This window comes from Mercenaria mercenaria, chromosome 18 (genome assembly GCF_021730395.1).
Source record: "Mercenaria mercenaria strain notata chromosome 18, MADL_Memer_1, whole genome shotgun sequence".
Taxonomy (NCBI): domain Eukaryota; kingdom Metazoa; phylum Mollusca; class Bivalvia; order Venerida; family Veneridae; genus Mercenaria; species Mercenaria mercenaria.
The window spans coordinates 14,691,362-14,710,893 of record NC_069378.1 but is presented as its reverse complement, the minus strand read 5'-3'; the positions used below and the strand labels follow the sequence as shown (position 1 = coordinate 14,710,893).

Sequence of the window (19,532 nt, the reverse complement as noted above, 5' to 3'; positions counted from 1 at the left end):
AGTAAAACTGCAAGAATGCCCTACACTATGTATTGGAAATGTTACAAAAAGAATTACCATATTTCTAGTATAATAATAATCTTTCGATTTGAGTAGCTATAAAAGTACGTCTAATATAATTTACACCTTACTGGAAGAATTGCCGGTCAATAAGTGTTTTATTACATTACATCAGAATCAATTTGTATTGTTTTCTTCAAAGCCTGTTTCAGCTCAGCTGGATGTTGCTCTTATAAACTTCCCCTGAATGACAAAACATATTAAAGCTGAACGCCTCGAATTTTATGCATGCCACTGTATTCCTACGATAGCACACTTGTAGCTCAGAATAAAAAAAAAAAAACTAACAAAAAATAACGCTATTGAAATTTGATGTCAAATATACTTCAGCTGTATTTCTATGAAACGTTAAAATGTCTTTTCAAATAACATAGTTTTATCGTTTTCGCATATTGTTAAAAAACATGACCTTGATCTGGAGGCATTTCACATTAAGCAGCTAAATAATTTCCGCTATCAGTTATAATATAATTAATGTAAGAAAGTTGTAGCTTTTGTGAGAGTTTGTATACGTATTACATTTGGCTGTAAAACTTATTTAAATGTCTTTCTTACGATATTATAGCCGTTTATCGCGTGTTGATGAATAACAAATAACTAAAAAAGATTAATACATCCACAAACAGACCGTTGTATGAAATAGTTCTTCAAGTTAAAGAAACAAAATCTACAAATTTATACTCTCAGTGTAAACGTTAGAAATGATTCATATGCAGAACGTATATGAGGGTACTGTGGAGTTTCACTTTATTTGTGATGCATGTTAAAGAATGTAAACAACATATGAGCCGCACCATGAGAAAACAAACATAGTGCGTTTGCGACCAGCATGGATCAAGACCAGCCTGCGTATCCGGGCAGTCTGATCAGGATCCATGCTGTTCGCTTTCAAAGCCTATTGCAATTAGAGAAACCATTAGCGAACAGCATGGATCCTGACCAGACTGCGTATCCTGGATCCATGCTGGTCGCAAACGCACTATGTTGGTTTTCACACGGCGCGGCTCATATGGTTTTCAGTTAGAAAATCATTTGCATTTGAAAGCACTTCTCTGTCTCTAAGGACGACACGATCATTATGTTTAACCGGAAGTAGATTATTCAAAGCATGATCTTATACTTGAACTGCAACGAGTAATTTGTGCAAATCACTGTGAATGGAAATGTGGTGGTATATTTATTCATTGTACTGTGCATATTGCAATCGAATGTTGCAAGCGATTATAGCGAATATTACTGAATCATTCATTAGTTACCATATTGTTTTAAAAGGTATTGTAAATTTTATCATGAGCATGAAGAAAATACACAATGTTGATGTATGTACTTGTACTTGTATTAGAATTCTTCACGTGAGGAAGCCATCCAGCTGGCTTACGGAAGCTCGGTGGTTCTACCCAGGTGCCCGCTCGTGATGAAATAGTGCACGGAGGGGCACCTGGGGTCTTCCTCCACCATTAAAGCTGGAAAGTCGCCATATGACCTAAAATTGTGTCGGTGCGACGTTAAACCCAACAAAATAAATAAATAAATGTACTTGTATTAATGAATGGTATGGTTATGTTTAAGGCCCTTGAATGCTTTCATACACCTAAATAACAAAAATGCTGGCATGCGGGAAATCATTGTTTCCACTCATAATGCACGCTCGTGTCTGAAATGTTTTTGCTTTTTCGCAACCACTTAAAGCTGGAAATTCGCCTTATGTTTTGGTGCGGGTACAAACTAAACTAAAAACAAGTGAATGAGGCATTTGGGATTATATCACAAACATTCAGACACAATAAGTATATCGCAAATCAACTGCGCTTCAGAACTCCTTTTTAAATACGACTGATTGATGGGTAATTTACCCAGTTAGCTTTAAATAAATCACATCGATATATTTTCAAATATTTCTATGTGTTTAATGTATACTTTGAAGTATAGATGTGGTATTTCAGTTGCATGTAATATCATTTATATCATTATATGCCCTGTGGTATTGTTTGATTGCGTTTGTTTCTGTTCAAAACATTGATTCGTTACCAGTCAAATGCTTAATTCAAATCCCTGTGATCTATTCTGCGGAGCTGGTATTCAGGCGTGCACAGTTTACATGTATCATTCTTGTCCATATAAGAATTTAACACCAACTCAGGATTTGTACAATCGTGATACATTTGAAATAAGTCTGGATTTATGTTGTGATGAAATTAACACCTGACCAGCATTTGACCTGTTCTATATGTATTTATCTTCAGCGTTCATCCGCGGGACGATACGGTAGAGGCAATTCTCAGTACGACTCAATGCCTCACTCTAATTTACATTTCTGTTGGCTTGATGAACTGGTACACAAGCCGTTTTAGTACAAAGACGGACTATCCACCTATACTAATAGGTCACCCAAACCAAAGTTCAGACAAGCGAATAAAAACACTATGTAATATGTGCATATATACAAGTATAAAAGGCCGTGAAATTTTGCCTTCTTCAACAAGCTAACTGAACTTTCAGGGCCACATTTCCCTACAGTAGTCAACATTTCTACAATGCATTATTGGAGTCCTTCAAACCATGCCTAAGATATGACAAACAGAAAATGGAACATGTGGGTGAAAGTGGCCCCAAGTCGTTTATATGACCATTACTATTTGACCTTGAATACATGTATGACACACTAAATCATGCATTGCAACATCTGTGCTTTCAATTAACAAGAGACGCAAATGGGCCTAAGGCGATCACCTGAATAGGACCTTGACCATCGGACCTTGCTTCTGACAAAGCTTGGAGAACATTTTAAGGTCATTAAAATAGAAATTATTTAAAGGATTCTTCTGTAAAAGGGCCAAACGAAGAAACGCTTAAAACAATTTTGAAGAGAACCTTACAGTGATGATACAATCACAATTTGATGAAGATCCATCATGAGAAGAAGTCATTTAAAAGTTTTTATTGGACGAAAAGGCAGGACACGTTATGATGATGCTGTACACCAAGTTTCACGACGATCCATCAATCAGTTAATAAGAAACAGTCATTTCGATGAATTTCTATTTTAATCTCTAGCAGGCCCTAAAAGGGACCATGTTCCTTCATTCTTAGCTCTGGTGTCCATTAAATAGGGCCAAGCAGAAGTATTTATATAAATCTGAGAACTTTACAGTAATGGTACTGACCAAATTTAATCAAAAACCATTAAGTGGTCCAGATGTTTTTTTTTTCTATTTTTAGTTCTCCTTACCCCTAAAATTAGCCAAGAGCTCAAAGTTGAACACGTTTGGGAGAGGACCCTTAAATGACGCCACAAAGTTTAAAGTAGATTCAGTCAGTGTTTCATGGGAAGATGTCACTTAAAACATTTTTTTTCCATTTTCAACTCTGGCGGCCCCTTAATGGGCACAACGAAGTACTACTAAATGGAAGAGGACCTTACAGTGATGCTTGAAACTAAGTTTGATGAAGATCCATCATAGAAAAAGTCATTTAAAAATGGTATCTATTGGACAAAGTAGGAGGACACCTTATGATGATGATGCACATCAAGTAAAATGAAGACCCATCAATGAGTTCATGAGAAACAGTCATGTAAAGGTATTTCTATTTTCAGCTCTTAGACTAGTGGTCCCTAAAAGAAACCATGTGCCTCTATCCGTATAAATATGAACAAAATTGGGAGAGGACCTTTTACTGACGCTACAGACAAAGTTTGATGAATATCCATCAAGTTGTTTATGTTAAGAAGTCACTTAAAGGTTTCTCTATTTTTAGCTCTGGCAGCTCCTTAGAGGAGCAAAGGTGAACCATTTGAACAACTGTAATAGAGGTCCATGCCAGGATGCTACTCACCACGTTTGGTGGAAATGTAACCAGTAGTTTCAGTTTATGTCAAAGAGTTGCCGCAGGACGATGGACCATCCAGCTTTACTAATAACTCACACTGAACAAAGTGCATGCGAGCTAAAAACGTAAAAGTGGTCAACTGCCTCCATTTGGACACATTTAAGAGAGGACCTTAAAAAGAGTGTCAAAAACCACGATTAATGAGATCAGCAAAGCAGTTCAAAGGAAGCAGTCATCTAACTATAAATAACCTTATCATTAGCTTAGGTGATCCACTAACGGGGCCCAAGTGCCCTCATTTAAAGAACTTTAACAGAGAACTTCATTAAGAATGCTACAAACAAGTTTCACGAGGTTCCATTACACCATTCATGAGAACAACTTGTTAAATGTATTTCTTTTTTAGCTCTAGTGGACCCAAAACGGTCTTTGGGCCCTCATTTGTACTGAATTGAGAGATACATAATGACACTACAAACCAAGTTCTTTGAAGATCCACCAGTCTTTAAACTTTAGCCTGCTGGTGGCAAGTAATTATGCCTTTGTGACAAATACAGACCAAGATCAGCTTGCACATCCATGAAATTCGAACAGTAATTGTGTTTTAAGTATAAATTTTATTCAACAATTACAACTACTTTATTTCTTACAAAGTATGTTTGTACACAACATGCTAGCAATAATAGTACACAAATCTATTTAGCACATAAATCATTAGGAATAGAATTAAACGAAATATTTTTCCTCCTTCTACTCTTAAAAAGTCTGTGATAGTGGTAGACATGTTTAATTACATACTTTATTTTACTTTAGCAACTATTTATGTCTCACAAAGGTCATTTTGTATACAATATGTATGCAATGAAAGAACTCACTGATATTGACCTGTCAATCAATATAATTAAGGAGAGGCGACTTTCTGACACTAGTCTTTTGATGCAAGTGTTTGGCATGCATATTGTCTGTTCGAGGCTTTTTCTATGATTCGGCCTAGAGATCTAGTTTAAAACATCAGGTAACACAGCTTTGAACTCAACTCAAATTTCAAAGAGACAAACACTCTAACGAAGTTTTAGGAAGATCAAGTAATAAGTGTGGCCAATGTTTATCAATGATCTGACCTAGTGACCTAGTTAAAGACCTTGGGTAACAAAGTTCTGAACTTGACCTAGATTTTACAAAGCCAAACATTTATTTATAATGATGAAGTGAAGTTTTCCATTAACTTGGTGACCTAGTTTCTAACCTCATGTAACCAAACTTTTAAAATTAATCTGGATTTCACAGAGACAACAATTCTGACAAAGATTTAAGAAGATCAAACAGAAAATGTGGCCTCTATCTAGTGTTAACAAGCTTTTTCTGTGATTTGACCTAGTGACCTAGTTTTTGATCCCAAGTAACCAAGTTATGAATGTGACCCAAATTTTATAGAGACAAACATTCTCATAAAGTTTTAAGATGATAAAACAGAAACTCATAGATCTGAAAGAGACAAACATTCGTACAAAGTTTCATAAAGATGAGGTAGAAAATGTGGCATCTAAAGTTTTTACAAGGTTTCCCTATTAACTGACCTAAAGTTTTTACAAGGTTTCCCTATTAATTGACCTAGAGATCTAGATTTTAACTCAGATGACCCAGAAACAAACTCATAGAGATTTTATTTAGAATAATATTCTGACCAAGTTTCATTAAGAGTGGGCTAAAATTGTGAGCTCTAGAGTGTTAACAGTCAAATTGTTGAAGACACACAACAGACTCGTGGTGCTCTCAATAGCTCATCATGAGCAGTTTGGGCGAGGACCATATAATGATGCTTTAGACCAATTTTGATGAAGATCCAACAAACTGTTCGCGACAAGAAGCTGTTTAAAAGCTTTTTATTTTAAGCTCTTAAATGAGCGAAACTGGGTAAGGATCAAATAATGATGCTTCATACCAAGTTTGATAAAGATCCATCAAGCAGTTCATGAGAAACAAGAGCTGTCACTAACGGTGACAAATGCCCCCGCAGCGCCTTGACCTTTGACCTGGTGACCCCAAAGTCAATAGGGGTCGTGTAATCAATAAGTACTATCAGCATGTGAAGTTTGATGGTCCTGGGTGCAGTGGTTAGCGAGAAAAGTGCCTTCATGCAAAAAGTTAACGTTGTGACGAGCGAACGAACTAACGAACGGGCGGACAGTTGAAAACTAATATGCCTCCCTTTTGGGGCATAAAAATTGCTTAAAGGTTTCTCTATTTGTAGCTCTATTGTTAGGAGGTAAGTGCCCCTATTCAAATAATCCAGGAAGTGCCCCAATCAAAACAAATTTGGGAAAGGACATAACAATGATGTTACAGACCAAGTTTTGTGAAGATCTTTCAAGCATTGTACCATTGGTTGCATTCTGCATGTTGGCTTCAGGGACCTAAAAATTGATGCTAGTTTTTAAATTATACAAATCCAGCCAGAGGGTAAGAGATAATGGGAAGGACACAAATTTCAGCTTTTGACCTTGAACTTAATGTATAGGCTATATCCTCTGCATGTGTCTTGATGAGGTACACATTTGAAGCTACTTTAATGAAAATCTTTTAAGTCACAAAGAAGATATACAGCAGATACGAAGTTAAGTTATTTGACCTTTTACCTCTGTTTCCTTTGACCTTGAATTTAGTGAGCTGTATTGTGCATCTTGATGAGGTAAGTATTTGATGCTAGTTAACAGATAACCTTCAGTTCATAAGATATGGTACAGGCACAGTGAAACTCATTGATCTTTGACCTCAAAGTGTGACCTTAACTTTAGACTAAGTGACCTGCATTTTACGCTCTGTATATATCACATTGGTAAGATAACAGATTAATGACTTATTTAATTTACTTTGAAAATCTTCAAAGCAGATAAGAAGACACTGCACAGAAACAAATATGGATGGACAGACCAGAAGACAAACATGTGTGACTCAAATATAGCCCCTATATACTTTGTATTTGGGGGAATACTAACAGAAGTGAAGTGAAAGGGCATTGAAACTTTAATCAAGCTGTGGACATGAACATAGACACCAAAGCCAGGGCGAGTAGAATAGCTCTCCATATACTTCATACAGTCAAGCTATAAACTTTTCAACATAAACGCGGTCTAGTCCTATCTGTAATTTCAAATTCAAAAGCATGACTAAAACACATATGCCCAAACAATGGCCTATATGTAATTTTCGGTCGCAAGGTTGCATTAACTTTGGCCTTTGACCTTAAGACCCAAAATGTTAGGTCAAAAATTGACCGCAATACATACTTTTATTTACATTGTTATGCTTATGCAGTCTCAAATTACAGACAGAGAACTGTTGAACAGTACCCTTGACTTCTGACCTGATGACACTAACAGTAAAAGAAATATAGGACATGTACTGACCGTAAACAATCTACACTAACAAAGTTTGAAGGCCAGTTGGCCTTTAGAATCATTTTCCTGTTAATGATCACATAGCTCGTTTTCACTGTAAAAGTTACTGTGGCCATCTCTGATGGACTAACATCAAATCAACAAAAGTTATCTTCTGATAATATTAATAGACAGTCATCCCAAAAAGTTCGACAGCTGTAAATTCAAGAACTTTCCAACATTGATCAGAAATTGATTTCAGCCACAAGGTTGATTATGACCCTTGACCTTTACCTTCTGACCCTTAATCTACAGATAAGGTCTAGTGACCCTTGGCAAGGAAAAATTGAAGAGGCCAATCAGTCTACAAACATGACAATATGCTTCACTTCTCTTTGTAAGACTTTTAGTATCAGTTAAGAAACCAAAAGCTGTCACTAATGGTGACAAATGCCCCCAAAGCGTTGACCTTTGACCTGGTGACCTTGACTTTTGACCTGGTGACCCCAAAGTCAATAGGGGTTGTGTACTCAATAAGTACTATTAGCATGTGAAGTTTGAAGGTCCTGGGTGCAGTGGTTCGCAAGTAAAGTGCCTTCATGCAAAAAGTTAACATTGGCCCCTGTGACCTTGACCTTTGACCCCAAAGTCAGTAGGGGTCGTGTACTCAATAAGTACTATCAGCATGTGAAGTTTGAAGTGCCTGTCAAGTGCCTTCATGCAAAAAGTTAACATTGGTCCCTGTGACCTTGACCTTTGACCTGGTAACCCAAAGGTCAGTAGGAGTCCTGTACTCAATAAGTACTATCAGTATGTGAAGTTTGAAGGTCCTGGATGCAGTGGTTCGCGAGTAAAGTGCCTTCATGCAAAAAGTTAACATTGTGATGAACGAACGAACTAACAAACTAATGGACGGACAGTTGAAAACTAATATGCCTCCCTTCATGGGCATAAAAATGGACAGGCATAAAACTGTATTCATGTGAAGGTTCAAAGGCCTGAAACTATGCAGTATCATTCTTTAATAAGGAAAACTGCAACGATGTTCGTAACTAGGTTTGAGACAAAGTCTTCCTATCATCAAGAGTAAATGAAATCCAGCAATACTTTGTACACCGGATAAAATGTAGTCAGCACACAGAACAAGAAATGGTCCACACATTGGACATAAAATAGTAAGATTCTATATCCCATTTAGCTGCAGACTGAAAGGAAGACATCTGATTTAATTTTGCCAGGGATTTTGACGCAAATCTAGGTATCTTAGACTTGGAGTGTGCCTGAACTCAGAAGGCCTTGGTTCAGATGACCAAGGAAACAGATCTTTGTCTGAATCAGAAGTATCTGGTTGATGCAAAGGTCTAGCCACATCCTCAAAGTACATTTTTGCATTGTCACCAAGCCCTTTGATGAAGTCAGCTTTACAGGCTTTCATTTCTTGAGAGATTCCGGAACAGAAGTATTCATAATTTAGCGTCAGCCAAAGAAACAAAACAGCTCTGGTATGGAGTGCATTTCCATCAAAAATTTCCACAGGTCTAGATTGTAGAAGAACATCATTTTCTGAGTCATAGAAACAAATTAAGAAACTTTTAGCACCAAATCCTATTACAGGTATTAAAGAATTTTTCAACTTTCCATTTTTCACTTTCCGTTGCAGAAAAGAAAACACAATTGTCTCAGAAATAACATGGCAAATGTCTCTCCTACAAAAGTTTTCAGACACTTCCATTTCAATACAAGAAGCTGATTCAGATTCATTTTCAGGATTTTCTTGAAATAGAGTGACTGCAACATCTTCCATCATAATGTCAGCTTCTCCATGCCATCCTTTCAGACATCCTGAAGAAAACAAAAACAAGATCCTTTGAAAGCACAGAACACAACAATTTATTTATTTATTTATTTGGGTTTTACAGTGCACCAACATAGTACAGGTTATATGGCGCCAACCAGGACTACAAATTTTGGTTCCATATCTCATTTACATCGGAATACAAACATGGAATGAAAATTTGCGTACCTCCTGGAATCAGAGAGTTAATGCAAAACCAAGTGTTCAGACGCTATAAGTCGCCTCTTACGACCATGCAAGAGTAAGGCAGTGGTTCCAATTCTTTTCATACAAAGATCGTCCCAGAACCACATGGGGCAAGAAGAAAGCAAAGTTATAGCAGGCATTGTTTGACTGGGTCTGTTCAATTCACGAGATGTAATGAAAAGACCCCTCTGTGACATCCATTTATAATTAGCTTAAGAAGAACTCTATTAGCAAAGAAAATTCATTTGAATGAACTCCATGATCCCAAAGGACCAGAAATAATAGCATTTTACAGCCGCACAATGTCATATCACTTAAATATTGCTCTTCTATGATATTTCATCATCTGTAAATTAAACAACAGCTGTCCGTAAGACAGCCAATGCTCGACTAATCAAATTATTGCCGCGGAAGCAGGAAAATATTACCCTAAATGTTAAAATATCTATAGACTTTCAATCATGTATCTGCATTCTTTTTGGAGATAGTAACTTGCCTGGAAATTTTAACCAGAAGTTTTCTTTTCAAAAGGGGACATAATTTGACCAAAATGCATGTCAGAACCATGGTGGGCAGGGCTTCGGAATTTTGCCGGTTTGGGACCGATTTTTGACTTTTCAGACCGATTCATGAAGTGAAAAAACGAAAAAAATCGGTCCCGTAAAAATGGAGAAAAGTATAAATTTCGGTCTGATATCTCAATACACCATCTACTGCCAAGCAGGAAATTATTGGTCGCACCCTCAGATAATCAATAAACGTGTCAAACGGTCTGATTGTCACTTTGATAATCGGTCCGTAATTAGCACGTGACGCAATCAGTGCTCACGCGGCACATCCTTTAATGTTTGCAGACAGCCGACTGCAATGTATTAAACATTTTTGACTGGTTTCCAAATATGTCTGACTGGATCCAAATCATTTCGACAGGGATCCACTTCTTTTATTTAGAATCCGATGGATGGTTTATTTCAAAAGGCTATGTTTGATCACGGTAAAAAACAAATGGTCACTGCATTTAATCAAAGAGCTTTAATTGTACATTATAGGTCTTTGATTTAATGAGACATCACACAGAAAACCGATCAAAATATTTTTTATAATAACTTGATTTGAAAAAATTACAAAATTCATTTGTTGGGGCTCCAGTTGAAACAAGTGCAGAAAATCGTCTTTGCAACCTGACTGTGCAAAAAAGAAAAAGGAAAAAAAAATGGACTGGCAAACACGAATGATAAAGAAAACCGGAGTGGCGCTGTTTATCAAATCGGTCTTTTAAAAAACGTTTCAAAATGAATTTTTGTTTACATCAGAAGAGAACATATAACTTTATGAAATGCAGTTGCTTACTGAAGTACAACATAAGTGAAATGAAACATCCGTGGCCAACACGCGCGACCTTTTGGTACTATACATGCGGGAAATTCGATCTCAGCGTTCATATAACGTACACATTCCGTCCATGGCAGAGTATTCTTAAAATACTGAGACTGTTTAGCAGAGAATATGTGTCGTGTAATTCACTTTGACGCATTGTATTTTATAGAATTCCGTCAAAGAATGAGGAAACATCACAAAGTATCTGCCGTGTATATGGTACCGGTCACGTGCGTTGGCTTTTAGACTAGTTACGCACACGGTGTCAATGCTTCGGTAATTTTATCCTTACAGAGTATTTTCTCGGAAAAACATCGAAATTTAAACAAAGTAACGATCACACATAACACTGAATAACTGTCTTCATTGTATGGAAACACGCGGTGACCGGTAACTCAGTTTTAACGCATGACATGCTTATTTCTTTACTCTATCACGTTTTACAAAATATGTAATATTGGGAATGCAGTGGGTGGGGTAGCGCCAATGTCAGGATTTTCGTTTCGGACCGAGTGAGTTATCAAAATTTCCGGAGCCCTGATGGTGGGGATGCGGAAAGAAGCCGACGCCGGGTCAAGTAGGATAGCTCTCCTTATACTTCATTTAGTCGAGCTAAAAATAAACTAGCAGAAAAAAATGTGTCAGAATTGAAACAGCATTAAGCATTTGTCAAAAATAGGTTACACTCCTGAAAAAACACAAAGCTCATTGTCTTGTGTTATAAACAGTATGGCTTAAATATAGTAGAAACACATCACATTTTTAGTTCTCAACAACTTTTCGTAAAACAGGGACCCTTAAATCACTGCTCCCTGCGATGAACACATAATACTGACCCTAAAACACTGCTTCCTGGGATAGGATTCATTAGACATAGCTGACTCAATGGACCTGCTTTGAACAAACTTGTTAGTTAGCTAATACTTTAGCCTAAATACACCATCGTGGCAATACATTTTCTTCCATCTAACTGAGATTAAAGCTGGCTACATGCCTCAAATGATGCTACGTACCAAAGCTAGTGTCTCCTTTTTCACCAACAAGTTTATCCTTTGCATTACATTCACACATTGGCTCTCCGTCTTGAATTGTCATTCTACGGTATTCAGTAATAGTATAGGTACTTTTAACTGCCAGCTTCGATAAAAGATGTTGTGCAAGGATAACGTCCCAATTTGCTTCACCATCCTTTTCTTCATACAGAATTTTATGATCTGCAAATATCAGAATCAAACACAGAACATAAAATATAAGAGCACCACATCTGTATACAAGAAATACTGTGAAATCATTTAAATTCGCTGGCATTAAATTTCATGCAAATGTAAAAAAAGACTGTTTCGCACAGGCTTTAATTCACGCATTTTCTATAATTTTAGAAATGAACAAGAGGACCATGATGGTCCTGAATCGCTCACCTGTCCCCACAACTGAGTGTGACGTCGTTTTTTCTATTATTTGACATAGTGACCTAGTTTTGAGCTTATGTGACCTAGTTCTGAACTTGACCTAAAAATTCTGACCAATTTTTATGAAGATCCATTGAAAAATATGGCCTCTAGAGAGGTCACAAGGTTTTGCTATTATTTTACATAATGACCTAGTTTTTAAAGGCATGTGACCCAGTTTTGTACTTGACCTAGATATCATCAAGATGGACATTCTCACTAATTTTCATGAAGATCTCATGAAAAATATGGCCTCCAGAGAGGTCACAAGGTTTTTCTATTTTTAGACCTACTGAACTAGTTTTTGACCGCACGTGACCTAGTTTCGAATTCGACCTAGATATCATCAAGGTGAAAATTCTCACCAATTTTCAAGAAGATCCATTAAAAAATATGACCTCTAGAGAGGTCAAAAGGTTTTTCTATGTTTAGACCTGGTGACCTAGTTTTTAACCGCAGTTGACCCGGTTTCAAATTTGACCTAGATATCATCAAGATGAATATTCAGGCCAACTTTCATACAGATCCCATGAAAAATATGGCCTCTAGAGTGGTCAAAAGGTTTTTCTATTATTTGACCTACTGACATAGTTTTTGACAAGCATGTGACCCAGTTTCAAATCTGACCTAGATATTATCAAGATGAACATTCTGACCAATTTTCAGGCAGATCCCATGAAAAATATGACCTCTAGAGAGGTCACAAGGTTTTTCTATTATCTGACCTACTGACCTAGTTTTGGACCGGACGTGACCCAGTTTTGAACTTGACCTAGATATCATCAAGATGAACATTCTGACCAATTTTCATGCAGATCCCATAAAAATATGACCTCTAGAGATGTCACAAGGATTTTCTATTATTTGACCTACTGACCTAGTTTTTGACCGCAATTGACCCAGTTTCGAACTTGACTTAGATATCATCAAGGTGAACATTCTCACCAATTTTCATGAAGATCCTTTAAAAAATATGGCCTCTAGAGAGGTCACAAGGTTTTTCTATTTTTAGACCTACTGACCTAGTTTTTGATCGCACGTAACCCAGTTTCGAACTTGACCTAGATATCGTCAAGGTGAACATTCTGACCAACTTTCATAAAGATCCCATGAAAAATGTGACCTCTAGAGTGGTCACAAGTAAAAGTTTACGCACACACGCACGCACGGACTGACGCACGGACGACGGACGCCGTGCGATCACAAAAGCTCACCTTGTCACTATGTGACAGGTGAGCTAAAAATAAAGTTAAAAATAATAATAGCGCTGTTTTCAATTCGCGCTTTGGTCCTAACGCGAAATATGCGAAAAATTCGTCCTACTTTAATAACAAGAGGACCATGATGGTCCTGAATCGCTCACCTATCCCCACATGACCCAGTGTTGAACTGAGTATGACGTCGTTATTTCTATTATTTGACATAGTGACCTAGTTTTTGAGCACATGTGACCCAGATATTATCAAGATAAAAAATTCTGACCAATTTTCATGAAGATCCATTGAAAAATATGGCCTCTAGAGAGGTCACAAGGTTTTTCTATTATTTGACCTAATGACCAATTTTTTTTGAAGGCACGTGACCCACTTTAAACTTGACCTAGATATCATCAAGGTGAACATTCTCACCAATTTTCATGAAGATCTCTTGAAAAATATGGCCTCCAGAGAGGTCACAAGGTTTTTCTATTTTTCGACCTACTGACCTAGTTTTTGACCGCACATGACCCAGTTACAAACCTGACCTAGATATCATCAAGCTGAACATTCTAACCCATTTTCACGAAGATCCATTGAGAAATATGGCCTCTAGAGAGGTCACAAGGTTTTTCTATTTTCAGACCTACTGGCCTATTTTTGATCCCCCGTGACCCAGTTTCGAACTTGACCTAGATATCATCAAGGTGAACATTCTGGCCAATATTCATGAAGATCTCATGAAAAATATGGCCTCTAGAGAGGTCACAAAGTTTTTCTATTTTTAGATCTACTGACCTAGTTTTTAACCCCACGTGACCCAGTTTCGAACCTGACCTAGATATCATCAAGGTAAAATTCTGACCAATTTTCATGAAGATCCATTGAAAAATATGGCCTCTAGAGAGGTCACAAGGTTTTTCTATTTTTAGACCTACTGACCTAGTTTTTGACCGCACGTGACCCAGTTTCGAACTTGACCTAGATATCATCAAGGTGAACATTCTGACCAATTTTCATGAAGATCCATTGAGAAATATGGCCTCTAGAGAGGTCATAAGGTTTTTCTATTTTTAGACCTAATGACCTAGTTTTTGACCCCACATGACCAAGTTTCGAACTTGACCTAGATATCATCAAGGTGAACATTCTGACCAATTTTCATGAAGATCCATTGAAAAATATGGCCTCTAGAGAGGTCACAAAGTTTTTCTATTTTTAGACCTACTGACCTAGTTTTTGACCGCACGTGACCCAGTTTCAAATTTGACCTAGATATCATCAAGGTGAACATTCTGACCAATTTTCATGAAGATCCATTGAGAAATACGGCCTCTAGAGAGGTCACAAGGTTTTTCTATTTTTAGACCTAATGACCTAGTTTTTGACCCCACATGACCCAGTTTCGAACTTGACCTAGATATCATCAAGGTGAACATTCTGACCAATATTCATGAAGATCTCATGTAAAATATGGCCTCTAGAGAGGTCACAAGGTTTTTCTATTTTTAGATCTACTGACCTAATTTTCAACCCCACGTGACCCATTTTTGAACTTGACCTTGATATCATCAAGGTGAACATTCTGACCAATACTCATGAAGATCTCATGAAAAATATGGCCTCTAGAGAGGTCACAAGGTTTTTCTATTTTTAGACCTACTGACCTAGTTTTTGCGGGCACGTGACCCAGTTTCGAACTTGACCTAGATATCATCAAGGTGAACATTCTGACCAATTTTCATGAAGATCTTTTGAAATTTATGGCCTCTAGAGAGGTCACAAGGTTTTTCTATTTTTAGACCTACTGACCTAGTTTTTGACGGCACGTGACCCAGTTTCGAACTTGACCTAGATATCATCAAGATGAACATTCTGACCAACTTTCATAAAGATCCTACGAAAAATGTGACCTCTAGAGTGGTCACAAGCAAAAGTTTACGGACGGACGGACGACGGACGACAGACGCTGCGTGATCACAAAAGCTCACCTTGTCACTATGTGACAGGTGAGCTACAAATGATTTCACAGTAAAATTGCGTAAATCTTCCAACAACACGTTAAAGATTTAACTAATTAATGTGTACTGATCACGAATTCAACATTCAAGGTTTTTTACAATAAAATTATATAAGTCTGTGAAGATTTTTTAACTTTTCCATTAACATAATCAGAGAGCCCCTGAAATTTAGTCGATCATCCGACTTTTGACCTTGAATATATATCATAAAGCACTGTACCATGAACAATTAATAGTATCAACAAGAGTATCAATCCTATGTCACTCACTGGCGTTTCACAGCTCAAACAGGTACATGAAATATTTCTTTGCCAAAGAACTGGGAAAACTGGCCTGTAGATTCAGAGAATAAGACTCAAAGTTTTCTATATACTGTGAAATCATTCATATTCGTGGGAGACTTATTTTCGTGGATTTGTGGTTGAGTCAATCCATGAAATTTAATCCCAATGAACAAATAAAATTCCTAATAGTATTCATTTTATGCTAAAAAGATGAATTCCACAAATTCATATCCCCATGAAACTGCCATTTTGACTAAAACCATGAAATTCAATGCCCAGTAAATTATGTTATTTATAACTTTGTTTTGGGTTTAACGCTGTTTTTCAACAGTATTTCAGTCATGTAACGGTGGGCAGTTAACCTAGCCAGTGTTCCTGGATTCTGTACCAGTACAAACTTGTTCTCCGCAAGTAGCTGCCAACTTCCCCACATGAATCAGAGGTGAAGGACTAATGATATCAGACACAATGTTGTTTATCAAATAGTCACAGAGAACATACGCCCCACCAAAGGATCAAACTCGCGACCCCAACATCTGTAGACAAACGCCCTTACTTACTGAGCTAGGCAGGCGGGCACCCACAAAATTAAATGATTTTACAGTATACAACCATACCTGAAAATTAGGCCTACCAAATTAAATGATTTTACAATATAAAACCATACCCCTGAAAATTAGGCCTACCTCTGGTAGCCATGTTTTTTTTAAATCCAGTGCAGTCTGCAGATCTACACTGTTCGCCATTCAGTTAGGATAAAGGCATACATGTCAAGTTTCCCGGATAGTCCGGGAGTTTCCCGGATTCAGACCCTATTTCCCAGACGTACGGAAAACTTAAATATCTCCCGGAAAATCATTTTTCCATAATAAACATACCTTTAGTGTAATTTTGGACAGATGCCAGCCTTAGCCAGACAGTTTTTACATTCCAGTGGTCAAAATTCTAAGCATCAAATCAAAAGGCAGTGGCTACTGGCGACCATCAAATCCGGACGACCACCAAACCGGACAGCCCCATAAATGCTTTATTTCAGACTTTAACCTTGCTCATCTGTTTTTTTATCAAATGGATGCTTGATTTTCAACAATACAGGGAAGTTAGAATGGTTAAATTTCTAAAGGTATTTTACAATAAATGCTACATTTCATTTTGTCTGCACCCATAAAGCATGTTTACATGTCAGGGGAAGTTGGAAGTGACATGATGCGCATGCGCAGTATTTCTGCCATTAAATCTAAAGGCCCCATGGATGCAAATATGAGGTAAGCAGATGAGACGTTTAGTAAACACTTAAATCGGGGAAATACAACTTTTGATAATTTAGTGCTTGAATATCATACAGCCTAAAACACATTTTTATATCAAAATATCCACTTTGAAAAGTGAAATGTTATAAGATTCAGTCAGGAGATATACTATCAAATCATCAATTCAAGGTAGGTAATTCATACAATTTTATGACTCAGACACTGTACAACTACTTTCCCTTTGTTGAAAATAAAGTTTAAGTCCATATTGAACGTAAACTGAAAATAAGTAAGTGACAACTTGCTATCCATATGGTCCGGAAACATGGTACTGTTAGACCTTAAAAAACGTGATTCGGTGGCCCTTCATTTGAGCCCTGAAAAAGTACTTTATCTAATTTTAGAAGTAAACAAATTAGCTCTTTAGCTGAGAGGAAAAACTAGCTTTGTTCACGTGACATTTCAACCATTATTTTTATCTATTTCCCAAGTTATCATGAAAAATATTACAAAAGTGTCCAGTTGTAGGACGCTAGCCACTAGGGATCTAGTAACTGGATCTCAAAACCTGGAGTCTACTGTGAATGGTATTTACAAAGAGGATACTATATTTTATCTTTAAAAATGGGAGATCATGACTTCAAAAGTTTGCTCTCATATTTTTTTCATCGTTTAAAATACATGTACATTGTAAGTGACAGGAAACAGAAGTATTTAATATAGTTCAGGGGAAAAGTGTGATCGCAAATTTGATAAATAATAAATTAAAATAGCAATATGTATGCCGTTATCATAAGCTTTTGTCAAATTTTTGTTTTCCTCGGGACTGATGCATTAAAATAATAAACTTTTAAAATATTTTTTTTAGTATTTGAGATATATGAATTGTGCTCATGAATTGTTGAATATGTTTTACTGCTTGAGTAAATAAATAATGGCTGACTACCAGCAATTGTTGTTAAAATTTCATATTCAGCAGATATGCCCCGAACCTGAGTGAGAGCTGATAAAAACTATAAAAGATTTACCAAAGAACGAAATAACAGCAACTTTATGACAACTAATCATAATAATTATACTGATTACCAGACCTCTAGACTCTGGGTCTAGAGGTCCTGTTACTGAACCTCTGGCCACTTCCATTCAATTATGCCTCAAACCCGACTATACTAGTGAGATTAATAATTTAATCATAAAGAAAACATTTACAAAAAAAGTTATCACAGCAATTTTGTGACAACTGATCATAACTTTTACCAGCAATCACCTTATACACTAGGAAGTCAGTCAGTACATGTATATTGATTACCAGACTCTAGGATTAGAGGTCAGGTTGCTGGACCCCCAGCCACTCCCTAGGATAAAAACTATGGTGGAAATCAACCTGATTTAAACTTCATGATTAATAGTTTCACATACAAATCAAGTGAGTGAGGTTTAAAAATAAACCGATCGATATATGCACACAGCTATACATGACTGAGGTAGAAATTTAACAGTATTTATATTATTATAAGTGGAAAACATGTTGAGATACATTCTGTAGACTGTAAAAGTGTTTTGAAAGTTATGGCAGATAGGTGGACTGAAGTTTAGATACAGAAAATAAATTGAATGTAAGACTTTACTGATACATTATTTATGTTCCAGTTGTTAGCACCGCAAAAAGAGGGCACTCTATCCTAGAATAAAAACTTTCCGCACTGTTTTGAATGGTATGTGGGTTATGTAAAAACTTTCTGCATCGTTTTCATTGGTATGATTGTGGTTTATGCGTGGAGGGCATTGTAGTCTCTATAATAACAAAGAACTTTTTTCGCACATGAAGCTGGGCTACAACTGACCTAAACTGGCCTGGTCACCCTTGGAAACTCTGCACCCCCATGCAAAAATATTGACCATATCGACATTATAGTCCTGATCAATCCCATTTTCCGGTATTTCCGTAAATAGTGTCAGGAGGCTGGCGAGATTAACTGATATAAAGACCGTGTACAATATTAGCAATTATTTTTGCCAGAAGATAAGGATTTAAATTAGGAAAGTTCTTACTTTCACACAATTGAAATACTATTCTATGACCTCGGCATTGAATATTTGAGTACAATTATTTGGACTAGGGAACGGGCATTTATTGGTGGCTAATACCGAAAACGGGATTTATCCTATAATGTCAATATCGAGAATTGGACCCACCCAAATTACCTTCTTTAGAAGTCAGGAATATCAAAAGCTTTAGTAACGCTTCCTGCTGCGATTTATCTTGTGGAACTTGCGGATGATCCATATTCAAATACTTTTTCAGCACATCCAGACCATCAAGGAAAACATCTCCAATAACACCACCTTTAGGTTTACCTTTCATGTCTGGCTTCAGATCGTGTGCAGATGTTTTAATATATATAGTTGAATCTTTGAAGTTCACTTGATCGAGAGAATTGCAGGCGTCTACATGTAAAACGCCTAAAATCATGTCCGACAATCCCATATCCAGAGCGACCAACCCCATATCCAAATCCTTTTTCTCTTCTCTATCTAAGAATGATAGGAAAACAGGATGTAACCTCATTTCTTCAGTTTTTTGTTTTTTAATTTTCGGTTGATCACCGTTTTCCGCCATTTTCTCTGGTTGTTCCCAATCCCGTACCGT

General features: G+C 36.9%; 1 protein-coding gene across 1 annotated transcript; it reads right to left on the bottom strand.

Annotated features, from left to right (window-relative positions):
• Positions 1-4,485: 4,485 nt before the first annotated feature.
• Positions 4,486-19,532, bottom strand: LOC123538332 (uncharacterized). The gene is made up of 3 exons (XM_045322352.2): positions 19,088-19,532; positions 11,697-11,897; positions 4,486-9,107 (listed from the first exon to the last, which is right to left on the bottom strand). The coding sequence occupies exons 1-3, from the start codon at positions 19,500-19,502 to the stop codon at positions 8,491-8,493; spliced, it is 1,233 nt and encodes a 410-aa protein (XP_045178287.2). The 5' UTR covers positions 19,503-19,532; the 3' UTR covers positions 4,486-8,490.

Excerpts from the sequence above, each read along its gene's own strand:
- LOC123538332 (XM_045322352.2), bottom strand. The coding sequence starts at position 19,502 with ATGGCGGAAAACGGTGATCAACCGAAAATTAAAAAACAAAAAACTGAA. Across the intron at positions 11,898-19,087 it reads ATTCCTGACTTCTAAAGAAG|ATCATAAAATTCTGTATGAA; the intron begins GTAATTTGGGTG and ends TGATATTTGCAG. Across the intron at positions 9,108-11,696 it reads AAAAGGAGACACTAGCTTTG|GATGTCTGAAAGGATGGCAT; the intron begins GTACGTAGCATC and ends TGTTTTCTTCAG.